This window comes from Gymnoscopelus microlampas (assembly GCF_963454915.1).
Source record: "Gymnoscopelus microlampas genome assembly, chromosome: 12".
Lineage (NCBI taxonomy): Eukaryota > Metazoa > Chordata > Actinopteri > Myctophiformes > Myctophidae > Gymnoscopelus > Gymnoscopelus microlampas.
In genome coordinates this window covers 18,580,077-18,600,325 of record NC_139949.1, presented here as the reverse complement: position 1 = coordinate 18,600,325, position 20,249 = coordinate 18,580,077, and the positions used below count along the sequence as shown (strand labels likewise).

The following is a 20,249-nucleotide window of genomic DNA, read 5'->3' as shown; positions in this document are numbered from 1 at the left end:
CACCTGTCCATTGAACTACATTAAACGATTCCTCTAGCTATGTCATTGTCTCCGCCAGGCCGAAAGGCATGGCCGGGACTATGTTTTTCACCCTGTCCGTACGTCCGTGTGTCCGTCTGTCTGCGAGTAGCTAATCTCCGGCACTGTTGGCCCGGTCACTGCGACATACACTTCCTGGATGCCAAACCCGAAGCTCTGCCCCAAATTCTTCAGATTGGCCTGTTATAACCGATTTTTGCGATACACATTTTTGGATATTACTCCTACAGATTTTGTCCAAACATCACGCAAATCGGTACACATTATCTCTATAGTCATGTGATCAACACCTACCTGACCTGGTGGAGACCTGTGTTCCGAGGAGCACGTTTTCTAGTTTATTTTTATATACCATTTATATACCATTTATATGGTATACACACAGTATTATGTAATGTATTATACCATTTACGGCTGTTTTGATATGCTCTGTTTCAGATCTTCATCCTCTGTTTGTCTTTGTCCAAACACCCCCTCCCCCCCTCACCTGATCACACATCACCTGAATCACCCCCCTTCAACTCCTTTCCCCACCTTCTCTCAGCCCAATGCTGCCGGTGTCTGTGTGTGTTTGCGTGCGTATGAGAGAGAGAGAGAGAGAGAGAGATGGAGAGAGAGAGAGAGCAGGAATCATGAAGTATTTATAGGTTCGCCCGCAGTGAGCTTAACTCCACCAGCTTACTAACTCACTCACAGTGAGTGGGCAGCGGGTCAGCGGAAAGACAATGTCAAAGCATGCTGGCACCTGATTATGATCTTTTCACTTTTATACTGTTTTATTGAGCCATGTGAAGCCAACTGCACAACTATCGTTATGAGGCTGTCAGTGTGGGTTATGTGTGACACTCTGTACACAGTTTTGACCACCATTGCTATTGTTACCATGCGCCTTAATATGTATACATTTCAGTGGTGGACAGTAACTAAGTACATGTACTCAAGTACTGTACTTAAGTAAAATGTGTAGGTATTTGTACTTAACTTGAGTATTTCCAATTTCCAATACTTTTACTTTTACTCCACTACATCTCAGAGGCAAATATTGTACTTTTACTACACTACAAGTATTTGACAACTTTAGTTACTGTAGTTACTTTGTATATTTTGATTAGTATTACACAACATTAATCACTACAGCACTATATACATTTCGGCCATTTGAAAATAGCCGATCTACAAATGTGTCGCTATGCGACGCATTGTGAGCTTGTAGATCTGCTCTTTTCAAAAGATTTTTACACAATTGAAAAGTTGTGTACTTTTACAAAACAAACTGGAGCTGAAACACATCGTCACCAGACGGAACGTTGCACACCTCGCACGGTTGCCTTGTTCTCTATAAAGTGAGCGAGGTTATCTGAGTTTATATGAAAGTTGAAAAAGTGGGGATTTGTTGGCAAAATTCTGTCCCCATGGCCTCCTGACATGGAAGTGGTGCATGGCTCTGTATACAAACAGAAAGCATTCACATGACTATACTGCAATCCATTGTACAATTTACCCAACGTACATACTGTAGCTACAGCACTGCAGAAACAAAAACAATGCTTGCATAATAATAGTTTCTGAGATGTCGTATTGCACAACACACACCAGCAGCAGCCAACTGTTCCTAAAAGAAAGTGAGTAAAAAACAACAACTCACAATTGACAGAAAAGTCAATTTTCCCCAGAATAAGGACTGAGCTAAGCTTGCGTTTGTGTAGGTGTTAATCTCTATAGACTCTTGGTTGTAGTGTTAAGGAATAATCAGACAGAGAAAAAACGTGACACGCTGAGAAAGAGAGAAATGAAGATGGAGAATGAGCGAGCGCAGGGAGGAAAGAGAAGGAATGTGCTGCGAAGGTGCTGTCAGTGGAGGAATCCATCAAGAAGATGCTGTCACTACCTGAGACAATAGCTGTCAACGGCGTTCACACTACATGTTCCACTGCAAACTGCACCGCCCGCAGCCCCCCACCACCATTCCTCAAACCACAACCTACACGACACCTTCCTCCACCCAACTCAACCACTTGAACCCTATAGCAGGGCTCTTCAACGTTTTCAGGCCAAGGACCCCCTAGCTGACAGAGAGAGATTAAGCAAGGACCCCCTTTATATTGTATAAAATAGTGTTGCAGATGAAACAAATTATTTTTTAACCTGGTCTGCTCTTTTTTTCCCTCTACACCTATACCTTAGCCAAAAATAGCCGATCTACAAGCTCACAACGCCTCGCAGCGCCCCACTGTAGTAACTCTGAGGACCCCCTAGGGGTCCCGGACCCCCTGTTGAAGGCCCCTGCCCTATAGCATTCCTAGCATGTTGGGGGGGGGGACATTCAGCGAATGTCGTTGCGATGCATATTTTTGGCGAAGAGATTTGGTGTACAGATGTAAGTAGGGGTCCTGGTGTAGACGCCATGGGGGACACCGGTTAAAAAAGTATTTAGGGTTTTTAAGGGGCCGTGTCCACCAAGATGTTTTTTTTTCCTGAGCACAGCGTATGTTTTGGGATCGCCATGTTTTTGGAAACACCAGCAACATGGCGTGTCGCTCTGCATTTATTTTCCGCTGGCACGAAGCTGTAATATTTTCAACTGGGGCGTTTGGAAGCGTTTTTATAGGCGAGCGGTTTGGCGTTTTCAGCCTGGAAAAAAAAACGCCTCAGTGTACACAAGCCCTAAGGGTTTAAGTACCAAATACCACTTTTTAACACCGCACACTCCCTTTGCGAACGCTAGCGCAACGCACTCCCCCCGCCCCCCCATCAACACGTGTCACTTTGGAACAACAAAGGGCCCAGTAAGAGAGTCGCTCACGCAGATGAGATGTGGGTTAGTTCTGTCGATCTGGCATGTCTGTTGATTTGGATGTCAAGTGCAAGGATGACGGCACAGGCAGCTGCCTGGTCTAATTATGCAAATGGTGATGACAGTGCAGGCGCCAGCCTCTTCTGGTGCTGGATAATTAATGTGAGGTCTCCAGATCAGAAATGACTACATCCTGAGGTGTTTGGACCCCCCCCCCCCCCCCCCCCCACACACACACACACACACACACACACACACACACACACACACACACACACACACACACACACACACACACACACACAGAGTGTAAAATATATGCAGTTGGTAACTCTGCACACACTGCAGGAGTTGCAAAATTGTGTTCTCTGCGGGGGGAGACTTCAGTCACTGTCATCACAATGCACGCACGCATGCACACGCACGCACACACACACGCATGCGCGCGCGCACAAACACAAAATGTGCTTTTGCTTCAAACCCTCAGAGCTTTTCTAAGATATATGCAAAGCATAACGTATATAATCCAAACTAAATTATTCAGGGGATTCATTTTAAAGCTGTTACAATTTAGTAGGCCAAACATATCTCAGTAAATCACATCTTATGCTATCTTATCACATCATAATTTGTAAAAGACATATCATTTAGTGTGACATGCATGACATGCAGTACTGTATGGCTTTGACATGGTGTTACACGGCATGTTGTAATTGAATGCTCAGACAGTTTTCATTGTCAGACAGTCAATATTGACATGCCAATATTATGTCTTTAACACAAAACATTGCCATCCTTTACTGGCTGGGCAGCTCCTTCATGCTAGCGCACCAGAAACACCTAAATGAACGTATCCACAATTAACCTTATTACCTTCAGCTGCATTTACCTGTCAACATGGCTGTTGTGAAAAGGATGCTAGTGCACATATCATTGAATGGTAACTAGAATCTGCCAAGCCCCGCCCTGCCTGCTTGCGATTGGCTGAATGCAGGAACGGGACAAGAAGGACTTTAAAATACAGTCCGAAAGCCCATTTCATCATCTGCCTCGTGGCGTGTCGCGCTAATCATTAGACTTTCTTCCCTATGTGATCGAATCCCGCTGTCTCCACTAATTTTCCGTAAACCGCGGAAAAAGGTTTTAGCTGATAAAACACAGCTTTTTGTGAGGTTAAGGTTAAGGTTAGGTTTAGGCATAATTCCGCCACATTAGGCATCATTTTGCCACTTCAAGCATAATTTAGCCACTTTAGGTATAATTTCACCACTTTAAGCACGCCAGAAGTCTCGCAATGCACACCTGCCAATCACAGTGACTACAAGACAATCACAGCGCGTCCTTTGCGGGACTTGGCAGAAAATTGTTGTATAACAATATAACGCTGCTAGTGCATCCTGATCCACTGGGTAGGAGGACCCTCAGGTGTAGGTGTGACACAGAACCAGTAGAAAAGATGTGAACATGTCCAAGCTGTAGCGACATGCACCAGCCCATCTCAGTTCCAGCTCCCTTGTGTAAAGTACAGGTATTCGTGGGTCAACAAAGTTAGAGCCATTCCGAAATGAACCCCTAGCCTTGTCACTCAAGCCTGACCTGACTATTGCTGCGTGACAGAAAATGGACTGACGACATACTGTAGCAGACCGCAGTCACCGAAGCTCCGACACTAAAGCACTGATGATGTAAAGGCTGCTTTTCCAAATCATTACAGCATGCTAAAGTTGTATAACCCACTTAAGACAAATTCTAAAAGTTAAAAATATCATTCCATGATGTAATTTCCCTCTCCCTTTTGCTCATTTGTATATTCTCGGGGTATTGCATGGGTGAAATAGTCAGATCTCTCTCTCTCTCTCTCTCTCTCTCTCTCTCTCTCTCTCTCTCTCTCTCTCTCTCTCTCTCTCTCTCTCTCTCTCTCTCTCTCTCTCTCTCTCTCTCTTTCTATCTATCTATCTATATCTCTTTCACACACAAGCTACTTAGTTCTATGCTCCTGTACTGTACAGTATGTCCCAGCTGTATCTGGTTTGTAATCACCTCTCATGTGTATATCAGTCTTGTTCCCTAGTCAGTCTTTGTTGAGTCATTGTGTTGTGTTGTGTTGTGTGGCATCAGCTTGTGTTCCTGAGTTATTTAGGGCAGCCATAGCTGAGTGGGTAGAGAGGCCAGGCCGCCTGGGGAACAGAAGGACCCCGGTTTGCCCCCTAGCCCCTGACGATACTGGCAAAGTGTCCCTATGTGCTTTCACACTGCCTTGCCTCACTGTCCTGCATTTGGGTTCTCACCGTACCTGCATGTGACAGTACCTTATACACAGAACAGCAACGGTGGCAAATTGGCGCAACCTTCCTAACTTGAACTGGCAGTGTAAAAGGGGCTCAAGTGATGTGTTACTTTTCAGTGCACATTTTGTTTAGGCTACAGTATAGCAAATAATTCAATTGGCTGAAATATGTTAAGCATTTGCAGCCTTAGCGCATCAGCGCTCACTGGCACTCACTGACGTCATCAAGTCATCAAATCATGTCATCACTTATAATAGACCTGACTTGTACATGTGTGACATGTATCAACATTTTTTTACCCGATCTGCTCGGGACCCATGAAGACCTCTACATCATACTGTACATCTAACATACGTTGCGCATTCATACAGCCACACAGAAGGCTCAACGAAGTGTGACTGGATAACTGGCAAACTGGCTTGCCATAATGGATTTGTAATCACTGTAATTTCTTATACAATCATCCACTTTCATAAAGACGTGAAACATTCAGCCGAATGAGAACTGGAGTGGCAAAGTGTTCTATTATGTTGTGAAATTCTAGGCTGCATCGAAAGGTTAAATGCTGCCATTAAATGTCAAATACAACAGTCTTAATGAAAGGGACAGCAAATAGAATAAAGGATTTATTTTTGCTGTTTGAGTTTTGAATAACTTTTCATCTAGTTATCACGTACAGTAGTGCAAAGGCCTCTTTAGAAACTTCTGTTCGTTGTAATCATCTAGCTCCATTATTTACTATTCTAAATCAAGATGTCACAAAACCCTGTGCTCCCCTCTCACTGTATCTCAAGAGGAAATACATCGATTTTAGTGGCTGCCAGTTCTTCAAACAGAAAGGCTAGAAATGTACATCTCTCTCTCTCTCTCTCTCTCTCTCTCTCTCTCTCTCTCTCTCTCTCTCTCTCTCTCTCTCTCTCTCTCTGCTCTATTTTGTCTGCTGAAGTGAAGGTCTCTGGTGAAGTATAGGATGAGGTTCATTAAGGAGAACATGAGAAATACAGTATATTTGTAATTAGAAGTATTCCTGTGGACACTTACACAGTGATGCAGGCTGAGTAATAGCGTTCAGTGAGCTCATAATATACTGACACTCCAACCCCTGGCTTATCAATTCTCAGATGGAAAACTCAAGGTTTTGTTTACCTATTCTGTATTATAATTGTTTCTCCTGTGCTTCAAAAGATGTACAAAACTAACTTCTAACCTCTGCTGCCCTAAACGCATCCATGATGACATACAGAAAGATGGGCCTCTCTACCACTCTCTCTGATCAAGAGATGCAAAGTTGCAATTACCATTAGATCAGGGAGGGATGGCAGTCCCTGAAGGGGACCAAATGAATGATCTTATTCAACTAAGGTTAATATAAACTACCACAACTCCTACAACATATTACTTTTATTCAGAATCAAGCTGGGTGTAAATATCTGTAAATATCTCCAGATGAGCAATTACTTTATGAAATACATAGGTTTATGATTATGTGAGGCCCTTTACAAGTCCAGTAAAATAACCAATGCAATCTTGAAAACGCTGTGGAGATAGATCACGCTACAGGTTTACAGTAGGTATATGGGAGTATGCTGATAACATATTCATATGTAAAACAACAAAATAAACTACAATTCTGGTTGCTGCATCGCCTTCCAATTTCATTTGGATCCATTATGCCTTTCTGTTAAAATGACAAGTCAAGGGGGGCTTGCAGACAAAAAAATCTGAAACCTATGCCGCACATAAAAGCATGTTATTAAAGTATTCCTGTGAAGATTGTTACACACACACACACACACACACACACACACACACACACACACACACACACACACACACACACACACACACACACACACACACACACACCTTGAAAGCACAGACTTAATCAGGCATAGTTGAAATGAAAAATGCTATTTGATTTTTGAAGTGGGTAATTCCACTTCCTTTCCCGCATTCTTTCTTTCATTTTTCTTTTTCTTTTTTCTTTCACGCTGGCTTTTTATGCTCACTGTAAGTGCTTTTATGGAAAATTACAACATTTAAACTGGACTCTTTGGTCGGGGCTAACTGCACCAACCCACATTAGCAGCCATGCGAGACCAAGGCACTGTGAACATTTCTCTATTTTATTTCATAATGTTCCTTGTATCTTAAGAACAGGCTCTGTAAAAGGGGGAATAATCATCATTTAATCATGTTACATTATGAAGAGCAAGGTGCAGTTCATTGAGGTTGAGTCATGCTATATGCTCTTGTAAACAAATCCATTAAATAAGAAATTGACTAATCAAGCGGTAATATAACAGATAAGTGAACAATTGCAGTTGTACTTATACTGTGGCGATTGTGACGAGAAAAATAAATAAACGATAACTAACTGAAACGGTATTGTGTGTTTACAAAACTAACCAAAACAAACAAAATTATAGACAAAATGCCCTTAGTTTTTGTTTATTTATAAGCTTTTCGAAATGATCTGAATCTATTTATTTTGCTGTATCGTTTTATAGCTGTATAAGTTTTACAGCAATTGACGCAATAGACCATATTCACACGGCGGCCATATTGGAATTTAACATTGAAAGTGCCGCCACCCGGGGTGGCTACTTTCATTGATTTCATAGAAACATGGCCGCCGTGTGAATATGGTCTATTGGCGGCACCTCGCGGTCTATGACGTATCTTGTTTACAATCTGCACGCTGTGTGAGGGCTGGTGTCATAGTGTCGACGGGAAAAGCAGACAGAAAGGGCAGAGGTGGGCTACTTCTACTGGGAGTAGCCTAGGTACAGTAGCACGGGGATAATGGACTGCTTCCACCGACGACCAAATAAATAGCTGCTGGTTACTTAAATACATGGCCAGGAACACAAGCGGGAAATATGTTGAGACTGGGATATCTACTAGCCTTGGATCACAAGACGGCCATTTGTCATGACCATCTTGGATGCTCTTCAAAACAGTGTTTGCACTTTCTCCCTTTTTGAAATCTAATAAATCTAAGTAAAACTACTGGCATTTTCAAAAATAAAAACTAGCAAATCCGCTCTAAAAATGAATTAAAACTACAGTAACTGAATTAGGAAAAATATATTCAAAACAAACTAAAACTAAACTAAAATGAAAAATGTACAATAGGCTACATAAAAGTTGAAAGAGAAATGTGAAAAAAATGTGTTTCAGGTGTGTCTTTTTAGTGCCACATGAACCCTCGCATGCCTATTCTGTTGTGAACATTCTGCGAAAATAGACTAACATTCGGCAAAATCTTTTGATCTACAACCTCACGTGTTGCAACGGCTATGTTTACAAAGAGATGTGGTGTAGGGGGAAAAAGGAGGGGGTCAAGTATAGACCCCTGGGGGACTCCGGTCAACAGGGTTTAAGTGGTTAAATAACCCACATTCAAATGTGTGGGTACTCATGCATCCATCTGATTGGCACAGAGGCATGCTGACAGGAGAAAAAGAAGGAGAAAAAAAGAAAATTCACAGTGAATTTGGCAGGCCCAAAGCTAACTTAGGCCACACAAGCTTTCTAAAATGTGGCCATTATTGGGACTGGCAAGATTGCTTCAAGATCCATTAGTGATGACACTTTGGTCACTTAAAAGTTTTGTCTGCAACATATTTCACTCTGGTCGGAACATGGTTTTAGAATTTTTAGATAGGCCATCATTTAGGTTACTCATTGGATTTACGCACTGTGACTTGAATATTAGTCATCTACTACAGTGCCATTAGCAAGGACTATTGCAATGTGTGCATTTATCTGGTCTATAATCTCACAATCTGATTGCGTTGACATATTATGTTTCAATAGCTGAATTTCTTTTAAACATATTTATAAAAGTATTATGGTTTATCAGTAGTACAGTAGTAGTAGTAATCCTATTAATGAACAAAATCTCTGTCCGTCATTCACTTTTCGACCGGCTAAAGGCCCCTGCATGCTACCAAATGAGGTGGTCACCCTATCACCGTTTGTGACCACCGAAACGGTGGTTTGGATACTATAGGCGCTCATAGTCCGGTGATTTCGGTTTGTAAAAACAGAGAGATGCGTTGAGGTGAGCTGAGCGGTGAGTCGCTTATCACCGCGCGTCAGTGACGTCATGTTGCAGTTTTCAAACCACCGCAGTGAGAGGGTGATCACCGAAAATGGTAGCATGCGCCCCCCTTTACTTGCCACACACATCGCAGAGTTTACCTGTGGCAATAGGGGCTGCACTTGAGCAGCAGTTACTGTTACAGTTACCACAGCATTACTGTAGGGGTGGCACCATTTCAAAAGTTCTCGTGGAAGCTCAATCCCGTGCTCATCCTGTGTCACTGTAAGATCGATGGAACGTCCAGGAGTTGCAAGCTCATAGGACATCGTGGCGAAGTCTTCATTCCACAAATCATTAAACACTGGCAGGAACTTTTCAGTAGTTTGCTCTTGAACAAGATTGAATATGGAGGCCCAGCAGACAGGTTGGACAGCTTCAAGTTCAAGCCACACGTGCTGCTGTTGCAGAGGAAAGAAGACAGTTCTTTCTCTGATGGTGGTTCCGCTCCGTCTGTCCTCAGTCAGGACTCTCTTGGACTGCAGGGTTGACTTGTTTCAGACGCTCCATCAGTCTGATGATCCCAAATGTACCTTTTTCAATTTAGCGCTTGTAAAGTCTTATGTCGCCTAGTTACTGGTATTGAATGCCCTTCAGTGGAGCTGGGAGTTTCCAGTAGGCGTTTTCATCAGTAGAAGATTGTGATTCTCTGATTCGACAGCAGCTTGTAAAAGAGGACTGCAGCCACATGTGAACAGTGGTGGAAAGTAACTGAGTACATTTACTCAAGTACTGTACTTAAGTACAATTTTGAGGTATTTGTACTTTACTTGAGTATTTCCAATTTCCAATACTTTTACTTCTACTCCGCTACATCTCGGATCCAAATATTGTACTTTTACTCCACTGCATTTATTTGAAAACTTTAGTCACTAGTTACTTTGCAGATAAATTATTATAATATTTTATACATACAGTAGGCTATTTGAAAATAGCAGATCTACAAGCTCACAACGTTGTGAGCTTGTAGATCTGCTATTTTCAAACATTTTAGCCTTTTAACTTTTAAGACTTTAAGTATATTTTGATGCCAACACTTTTGTACTTTTATTCAAGTAACATTTTGAACACAGGCCTTTTACTCGTAATGTAACAACATTACTGTAATGTAACAGTAATGTAATAGAGTATTTTTACATTGTGGTATTGCTACTTTTGGTAAAATATCTGAGTACTTCTTCCACCACTGCATGTGAACAGCCATGCAGTCACATAGTGGACGGCAACCATCACCTCCCTGTCCGTTCAGCAGTGACCCGTGGAGAGGTCGTCTCCCGTGGTCTCTGTGAGAGCAGCAGAAGAAACAGTGAATATTATTGTGATAGAACAGGCACTACAGGATCTTGCGGGTGCATTGTGTGTATAAATCCATTTCAGATTCGCTTACGGGAGAGACCCGCAGCAATTATAAGAGACCCAAACCATGGTCAAGTGTTTGGATCCACTGTGGTCTCGGTAGGGTCTTGGGGTTTTCGGGGGTTTGGTTGGACCTGTAGTGTTACTGTTAAAGGTCAGCCGCAGCCTTGGGCCATCTGTGTGTGTGTGTGTGTCTCTCTCTCTCTCTCTCTCTCTCTCTCTCTCTCTCTCTCTCTCTCTCTCTCTCTCTCTCTCTCTCTCTCTGCCTGCCTCTCAGAATGACTAAGTAAAGGCATTCACCACAACACAGCTTCTCTCTAGAGGAAAGGTTAGTAGGCTCGGCTGGTCTAGCTTGAAAGGTCACGCTGGGGAGGACAAGAAACATGCAGAATAAACAACTACATCTCTTATTTGTCCAGGAGTTAGTATCTCTCTCTCTCTCTCTCTCTCTCTCTCTCTCTCTCTCTCTCTCTCTCTCTCTCTCTCTCTCTCTCTCTCTCTCTCTCTCTGTATCTCTCTCTCTCTCTCTCTCTCTCTCTCTCTCTCTCTGTATTTCTCTGTTTCTCTCTCCCTCCCTTCATATACTGTGCGTGTGTGTGTGTGTGTGTGTGTGTGTGTGTGTGTGTGCGTGCGCGTGAATGCCGAAGCAATAAACAAGTGAGTGAATGCCGAAGCGATAAACATTAATAATAAACAGAGAATTAGTAAATTGGTTCACGGTGGAGTGTGTTATTATGCTAGTCGAGGGGCCCACGATCATACAGCAAGACATAATTTCATTACATAATTAATCCGTAATGTCATGCAGATGGAAAAGTTGTTGACCTGGCTTAGCCTCTGTGCGTCAGTCAAAACACGGGTCAATTAAAGTGACCTCGCGCTCCACCAAACACACAGATAGAAGAGGTGGAGAGCAAGGAGAGAGAGGGGAGAGAGTGTGTGTGTGTGTGTGTGTGTGTGGGGGGGGGGTCAAGACCTATGTTGAAGGACTGGGGAACACTGATAAAATGAGACAGATAGAGAGAGAGAGAGAAAGATGGAGAGAATGCCCCCCAGGGAAGAAATCAGTGCGGGAGGAGGAGAGAGAGAATAAATTATCGAGTGAGGACAAACAAGTCTACAGAGGATGGTGCAGGGGAGAGAGAGAGAGAGAGGGAGGGAGAGAGAGAGAGGGCGGGGGGGGGCTGAAAAGGAGGAGAAAGTAAGGAGTAGAGGGGCGGAAAAGAACAGAAGTTGAGGTATAAGGCGCTAATTTTAGCCATGGAAACCAGATGAAGACATCTGCCTCCTCTCCCCCAGGAGCACCATTTCACTGAGGTCCTGGTAGGCAGAAGGAACGACCAAGTGGATTGGGTGCCATTCCATCGTTCCACTAGTGGCCAATTAGGCACACAAAACACACACAGACCCTTCTAACGTAAACAGCACTAGTGGCCTCTGGTAAAGCCCCACTTGACGCATATTTATAGCGCAGAGGGAAAGAGAAATGTATTGTCGTCACCATCCAGCGGTCCTCCCACTTTAACCGATGAAGCCCTGTATACTTCGATGTATGACACATAGCATACATAGACGATCTACAAGCTCACAACAGCTCGTGAGCTTGTGGGATCGCCTGTTGTGGTTCATTTTTAACATTTGATTTTTTTTTTGAGAAATACAAATTTGAGAGATTTTAAACATTTTGCCTATAACAAAAATGTTAAAAAAATAGGCAGGCCAGGTTGAAAGTTATAAAGTGTGTGTCCAGTCAGAGGATTTTACTCTGGGAGAGGAGAGGAGAGGAGAGGGGAGGGGAGAGGAGAAGGAATGGGACGATATGAACATTTCATGTCACGATTATTGTGACCAAAATAATTGCGATTTACGATATTATTGCGATAATCAAAATATGCTTAACACTCAAAAACTAAAACTCCACTTTTGTTAACCACTTGAACCCCAGCATCCATAGTCTGGGGTGGAACGTTTACCAAAAATAGCAGATCTACGTTGCGACGCGTTGTGAGCTGCCAAGTGAGCTGCCAAGCTATTTTTGGCAAAGAGATTTAGAGGGTGAAAAAAAGACGTTCTTTACAGGTGCGTTTTACTAATTCTAGAGGGTTTAAGTGGTACCTGATATGCAGGTCGGCAAAGGTGAATTGATCCCAGTGTATGAGGGAGGATAATTTCACGATAAATTAAAATCTCTGCGATACTTGCGTTTTTGATCACGATAAACAATATTAACCATTATCCCTAGATAGGAGAGGAGAGGAGAGGAGGGGAATGTAATGGAGGAGAGGAGAGGAGAGGAGAGGAGAGGAGAGGAGAGGAAAGTTAGGAAAGTGAACAGGTGGAACGCACTTGTTTAAATCCCTGACACACATGTTACAGTTTTCTTTTTTGCTTCCTTTTTTGTCTATTATGCCTTTGTCTCTATTTTTGTACGCCTTATGTGCATGTGCACCTGGCTGCGACAACAATTTCCCCTCAGGCATAATAAAGTTGCATAATAAAGATGAATCTTGAATGTTGTTGCCAGGGAGATTTACAAATTATACAGCCAAGTGCAGCTTAACGTGATATCTATAAAGTAGAGAGTATTAAACAGGAATGTTGGCTGACAGACTGACACATTATCAGGATAGTTAGTTCTGATTGGTTCAAATCACACGTCCTTTCTGGAAAGAAAAAAAAGAAAAGAAACTGGGGCAATGAATACGGTAACTTTTGTTGAAGAATGTAATTAAAAAAATAAATGGCTCGCAGTAGGATAACTACTCTTAGGGCCTCTGTGGGAAATGTTTTAAGTGTTCTGCTTCCATTCTCAACATGTTTTTGTTTCCAAAATCAGCACCAAGGTGCTGTTTACAACATATAAGCATGACAGTATGTTTACAACATATAAGCATGACAGTAAACTAAGTGTTCTCATTTTCCACATCACTTCTCTCTACCCCATACACACAAAAAACATTGTTTTGTTGAATTTGTGCTTATTTTTATTTTATTGTCTCCGCCAGGCCGAAAGGCATGGCAAAAGAGTATGTTTTCACCATGTCCGTGTGTCTGTGTGTGTGTGTTTCTGTCTGTGAGCAGCTAATCTCCGGCACCGTTGGCCCGGCCGCTCTGGCTCGAATTTTTCAGATTGGCCTGTTATAGCACCAACAAACACATTTTTTGATACTACTCCTACAGATTTTGTCACACAGATCTGTCCGATTTCCCTTATTCCATCCTGATTGCCTAAGATGGGCTTCCAAAATTTGCAGGATTGGTTCTTTTGAACAAAATGCCTCAAATCATGAACGCAGCATGCAATTTCAGTGATGTTTTGCACGCATATTCCCACTAGGCCGAGGAAGAAATGGCAACCTTTTTACATTGGCCTGTTATAGTGCTAGCCTGGTAAACCCTCCCTCCAGAAATCTCATTTCCATTTGATTTCTGGAAGGAGTCTGGCCTGATCGCCCATTCTGCAATATTGGCTGTGGGCTGGAGTTGGGCGGGAGTAATACCGTTGACTGACAACCCCTTCAGCCAATAATTGTTTTTCCCCTTCAGCCAATCAGCAGTTCATTTTTACCACCTCCAGACTATGTGACGCAACAGGACTTTTGGGACGGCCATGCCCAAAATAGGTTGCCTTATTCGGATCCATGCGTGTCACTCCCCGCCCCTGCCGGTTCTCTAAATTAATATTTTTAAGTAGGCTCTGTCATGATTAATTGACAACATATATGAAGTTAAACAACTAAATTCTATCCAAACGATATCTTAATAGTAAATTCCGTGCCTCAAAAAAGAAGTTTGAGACCGTTTCAAAAACAAAAGTAAGAAGTGAAGGCACTCGCACAACAACAATGGCTGCCGTTCGTCTTTTTTCGGCGTCACTCAGGCTGCACTCGGCTTCATTCGGGCTCACTCGAACTCGCCACCTGATTGGCCAACGTAAGCTGTCAATCACAGAACGATGAGCGACGACGCTGATAGGCTCGTTCATTTGGTGAACGGGCTAGAAACGCCCAGACAAGCTTTCAGGCCAGACTCCTTCCAGAAATCAAATGGAAATGAGATTTCTGGAGGGAGGGTTTACCAGGCTAGTTATAGTGCCACTAGCAGGTCTAATTTAGCAAAACACATCTTTGGAACAAAATGCCTCAAATGATGAATGCAGTGTCCGATTGCCATGAAAGGCCTAAGAAGAAATGGCACCCTATTCACATTGGCCTATTATAGCGCCACCAGGAGGCCACAATAACCTACCTGACCTGGCGGAGACCTGTGCTCCTAGGAGCACTTTTTCTAGTTTTATTTGCTTTAATCTTCAGAAGATCTTCAATTTGAGTGTGCACATTGCAAGAGACATTTTGCCTTATGTTCTTAATTTATGTTGTTTAGTTGTAATTTCCATTTCCATTTAATTTCAAACAAAAGTAGTTTGATATTGAAGTTTTGCGTTAAGATTAACAATCTGTGGTACCATTTGATTTCATTTTGTTCTACAAGGAACTGTTGAGTTAAGCTAGATTTTTTCAAACATTTGCACACTGATCTCTCATTTGTCACATGTCTGAATGTATAATCAAACTCATGATTATCACTTGTGAAAGTCATTAGTTAGAATCACTCTTATTACCCCCCCCCCCCCTTCTCTCCCACTCTCTCTCCCTCCCTCCCTCCCTCTCTGTCTTGCTGATCAAGCTGTGGTCTGACACAACAGAAATCGTTGCCTAACAACAGCGATTTGCACTGATGTCAGAGATGTCCAGCCCATATGGCAGATCATATGCTGATTTGCGTCGGGCCTTGTTCATTCCACATATGGACATATCCGCCACAGAACCCGCTGCAACTTTATAGCAGACAGAAAAGATGATGCAAACTTAGTACTGCATACAGCAGTGCTTCTCAAACTTTTTCATGTCAAAGACCCCCAAAATGTATTTGGCTGCGGACCCCCATCTCAAAAATATTTTGTCAAAAATAGCAGATCTACAAGCTCATAGCGCGGCACTCGAGCGTGTAGATCTACTATTGTAGAGCTTGTAGATCTACTATTTTTGATTAGCCCCTCCCCAAGGACCCCTGGGGGTCCCCAGACCCCACTTTGAGAACCAATGGCATACAGTATCTACCACTCTGTGTGTGTGTGTGTGTGTGTGTGTGTGTGTGTGTGTGTGTGTGTGTGTGTGTGTGTGTGTGTGTGTGTGTGTGTGAGAGAGAGCGTGCGTGCGTGCGTGTTTATCTTCAGCAAAAGTAAGTGATTTAAAAGGAGGAAGTAATAAGAGAGGGGGTGTTGGGGGGGAGGGGGGGGGAGCGAGAGACAAGGAGGGGCAGGAGGAAAGTAAACGCTTGGCAAATCTTGCCTCATGGAGGAGAAAAAAAAACGTTTCCCATGAATAAAACATTTCTCCTGGCCTCTGCACCACGCCCTATAGCCCACATCCATTTTTACTCCTCCATTCCAGCCCTCCTCCTCCCCACACACCCCTGACTCTCTCTCTCTCTCTCTCTCTCATATACGCGTGATTAACCTCAGGACCCCCTTAATCAACACTGTAAATGACCCGTGCTCCTTGACTTACTTCTCCTCTTTCCTCTCTCCTCGTTCGCAGTGGTGTGAAATAACTTAAGTACGTTTACTCAAGTGTTGTTCTGTACTTTACTGGAGTATTTCCAATGTCTGATACTTTTACTTCTCCTCCACTAATCATTTGAAAACTTCAGTTGCTAGTTGTAGATTTTGATCATTATTACAAAAACATACATTATCCACTTCAGCCCTATGAAATGGGACATTCTGCGTAATGACTACTTTCACTTTTGGTACCTTTTTTTTAATGGCAATACTTTTGTACTTTTACTCAAAGAAAAATGTTAAGACCATAACTGTACTTGTAACAGAGTATTTCTGTGGTACTGAAACTTTTACAAGTAAAAATAAAATGTACTTCTTCCACCATTGCCCTCTCCTCGTTCGTCCTCTACTCCTTTTCACACGCATCCTCCTCCTCCTCCTCCTCCTCCTCCTCGTTCTCCTCCACTCTGTCGGCAGAGAGGAGGCCTCTCTGTTTTTCGGGCCCCGGGACGAACGCTATTTTCAGATTGTGCTTATCTTGCAAGTGTGTTCATTAGCCGCTAATGGCGTAACGTGAAATTGGCTGGCTGATGATTTCAAAGGGAAGCGGCGCTTGGTAATGTGTTGGGTATACGCTTCTCGGACGGAACGGCGCCCGGCGCGGAATACAAATGGGAGAAGAGGGAAGTTTTGGTTGGGGGCGGGGGAGGGGCGGGGGTTCAGCAACGGAGCGTTTATTTCTAAATACTGCCTTTTCTCTCTTTACTTTTATGTGTGTTTTTTTTTTATTATCCTATCTTGGGGGGATGGGAGGGTTAGTTTTTAGGTAGGGAAGGGAGCGTTGTAATGAATAATCTCCCCCGCGCCCCCCCACCGCCTCCGTTCTTGCTCAGACTCTCTAAAAGCCATCCTCTCCAGGGATGGGGACAGGATAGATTTATAGTTATTATTATTTACTTGTGCCCCCGGCCCACCCCACACACACACACGCATGTGCGCACGCACACACACACACACACACACACACACACACACACACACACACACACACACACACACACACACACACACACACACACACACACACACACACACACACACACTTGTGCATGCAACTGCACATACAATGTTGTACGCAAGTGTAGATGTGTGCACAACTGCACACAGGCACTTACACGTGCACATGCGTGCAATCATCAAAGCACACAGCTGGAACACCCATACAGTACACACACACATGCACATGCCTAGAAACAATAATTGGCAAAGCATTAAGAATGCTAATATAACATTAATATTAAGTATTTTGAGAAGCTGTGGTCTAAGAGAGAGCTGTGTGTGTGTGTGTGTGTGTGTGTGAAGTGAACTGTACTAGAAAACAGCCGCTAGCCCATGTCGTAAAAGCTGTCCAGGATATTGAACCCATGGACTAATGGTTTATTTCCAGGCCTCAGGGTTCCATCATCGTATAACACTGTATTTATGTTTGTATCTTTCATAAAGAATGCAGGTGGTCCATATATAGAGACATGCACACGTTCCCACACAAAGTGCTTTCTTTCAGTAGAGCTGTCCATGGTGCTGGAAATAAGTTTTCTTTTATAGCAAAGATTCCCAACCTGTGGGCTGAGAGGATATTGCATGTGGGCCCCCAAATAAAAAATAAACCACTGATCTAACTATCAATCATTCAGTTCTTCAGTTAATCATTCATTACTACAATGTTTTCCTATGTTTGTTTAAACTGGGTTTACTGGTGCAGTTTTCAGTTACTGAGAAGTGAATGTAACATTTGATAATTATGTTTTTGGTGTCTTATAATCCCATAAGGAATTGGGCAAGACATGGAATTAAAATATCAGTCAGTCAGTCATACAAACATTCTCCTATTGGTCTCTGCTATAAAGGTCAATATGGTTGCATGGTTGTTGCAGGGAACTATCCATGGTGCTGAAACGTAGCTCTACTACTACATACTGTAGATATGAGTACAGATTCTCTAGGTCATACTTCCATGTTCACAGCCATCAGCTTTGCAGGGGGAGCCGCCGGTGACGCTTATTGCTATGGAGCCAGTGGCTCTCAAAGTGGGGTCCATGGACCCCCAGGGTTCCTTGATAGGGTTCCAGGGGGTCCCCAGCTGAATGATTGATAGTTTGGAACGAAATGGGCCCATTTGGTTCCATCTGTACACTCTCAGAGTAAAGGGGCTCTGCGGCCATGAAACAAAAAAGGTCTGAGAACCACTGTCCGTTGTGTACATTTATTTATAAAAGGTGCATCCCTGACCCACTCCAATTAAATGAACATGGAGTTGCGAAGCGCTGCGCCAATCAGTGTAAACACCCCACATCCTTTCCCATCCACCCCTGCCCTCTCCTCCTCCCTGAATTCCCAACCATTCTCCTATATATAGAAACACAACACAACACAAATAATGCTCCTTTCATGTCTGTGTGTGTGAGTTATAGGGATGCAGGCATCCAGCACGCACGTGCACACACACACATGTCCGCAGAGAGTGTTTTTTAATTGGGCATCCCCGCGTAGCAGAGGGTCCAAGGGTTAGTCCTCGGGCTAAACGCCTCCCATGTGTTCTGTGTTAGGGGCCAATTTAGCACACAGCGGTGGCTGTCCATCCCGGCTAAACTGGAGCCCCGGTAATTAGGCTGTTTAGCCTTAACGCAAAGACGCAAAACACACCTCTCTCCTCTGCGGAGCCGCACCGGTTTGGGGGGAGCGCACGTTTGGGAGGGATGGGGTAGAGGGGGCAGTTGTTCTTGCTTTCCTTTATTTATTTTCAGTTGTGTGCAGTGTTGTTGTGCCATTAATGGAAGAATCATATCATGTAAGCAAAAAGAAAAAAGATATGAGTCAGGTATCTTTTTTTAATTGACCTGAAAATGATGCCCACTGAATGCTGTTGTTAATTGGCGGAGGGAAGTAATTCAGGACTCACTCTCTTCGTGTCCTGGTTCTCTCCATCCATTTTGTGTCTTTCTCTCTCACACTCTCTCTCTCTCTCTCTCTCTCTCTCTCTCTCTCTCTCTCTCTCTCTCTCTCTCTCTCTCTCTCTCTCTCTCTATTATTGTCTCCCTGACTAACATGTACTATTTCTCTCTCTCTTTCTTTCTCTCTCTCTCTCTCTCTCTCTCTCTCTCTCTCTCTCTCTGTGTGACAGGCCTAAGCGGCCAGTATCCTCTGGTCCAGAATGTGACTGTGACAGAGGGAGGAACAGCCAACATGACCTGCCGTGTGGAGTACAACGACAACACCTCCCTCCAGTGGTCGAACCCGGCACAGCAGACACTCTTCTTTGGGGACAAGAAAGGTGAGTCACAAGGCAGGACACAGAATGAACACTGAGAGATAGTGTATGTGTGCAAGGAAAACACACAAAGGCAAGCGGTCATACACACAGTTTTTGTGATTCTTGTGCACTGTATGTACATCTGTCTGAGGATCTGGAGTCCTAGATGAGTGTACAGTATCATTACATACTGTATGACGTATTACAGTAAATTGAAGCTCTCGCTTTTTCTCCCCACACAAATCCATTTTGATCCATGGATACAGGCTGTGTAGGCAGGCAAAAAAAGAACAGTTTAATTTCCCATGGATACCATTTTTATTTGAAGTCTCTGCTTGTTTCTTGACGCAAAGGAGATTAAGAAGCCTTGTTATTAAAGAGTGTTGAATTGATTGATTGATTGATTTATTGAATAGTTAATGAACAAGTTTGTTAACAGCACAGGTAGTTTAGTCAAAGGTTATGCTAAAAGGATAACACAAAACCCCCCAGGGGGCTTGTTTCCATTGTGGTCCACTGTACTCAATTAATCAGTAATACATCTAATATATACAATACAATACAATACAATGACATTAAGAGTCCCAGTCATGTCAATGAAGGGCTGAGTTGGTGTAGGTGTTTGTGTTGGTCACTACACACAGATGAGAAAGCATTGCTGGTGTCCCTCACAGTCTCAATGGAATTCTCTTCAAGGAGAGAGGACGACTTACGACCATCCCTAAATATGCATGAATAGTCTAAGACCAGACAATCAGAAAAGGGAACATCCCGAACGGACTAAATCAGTT

At 43.2% G+C, this 20,249-nt stretch overlaps 1 protein-coding gene across 1 annotated transcript in view; it reads left to right on the top strand.

Annotated features, from left to right (window-relative positions):
- The window catches only part of cadm2a (cell adhesion molecule 2a), a 406,511-nt gene that overhangs the window by 289,166 nt on the left and 97,096 nt on the right, over nt 1–20,249 (top strand). Inside the window, exon 3 of the mRNA XM_084074746.1 lies at nt 19,330–19,479. Within this exon, the coding sequence (XP_083930872.1) occupies nt 19,330–19,479 (150 nt within the window). The remainder of the gene's footprint in view (nt 1–19,329; nt 19,480–20,249) is intronic.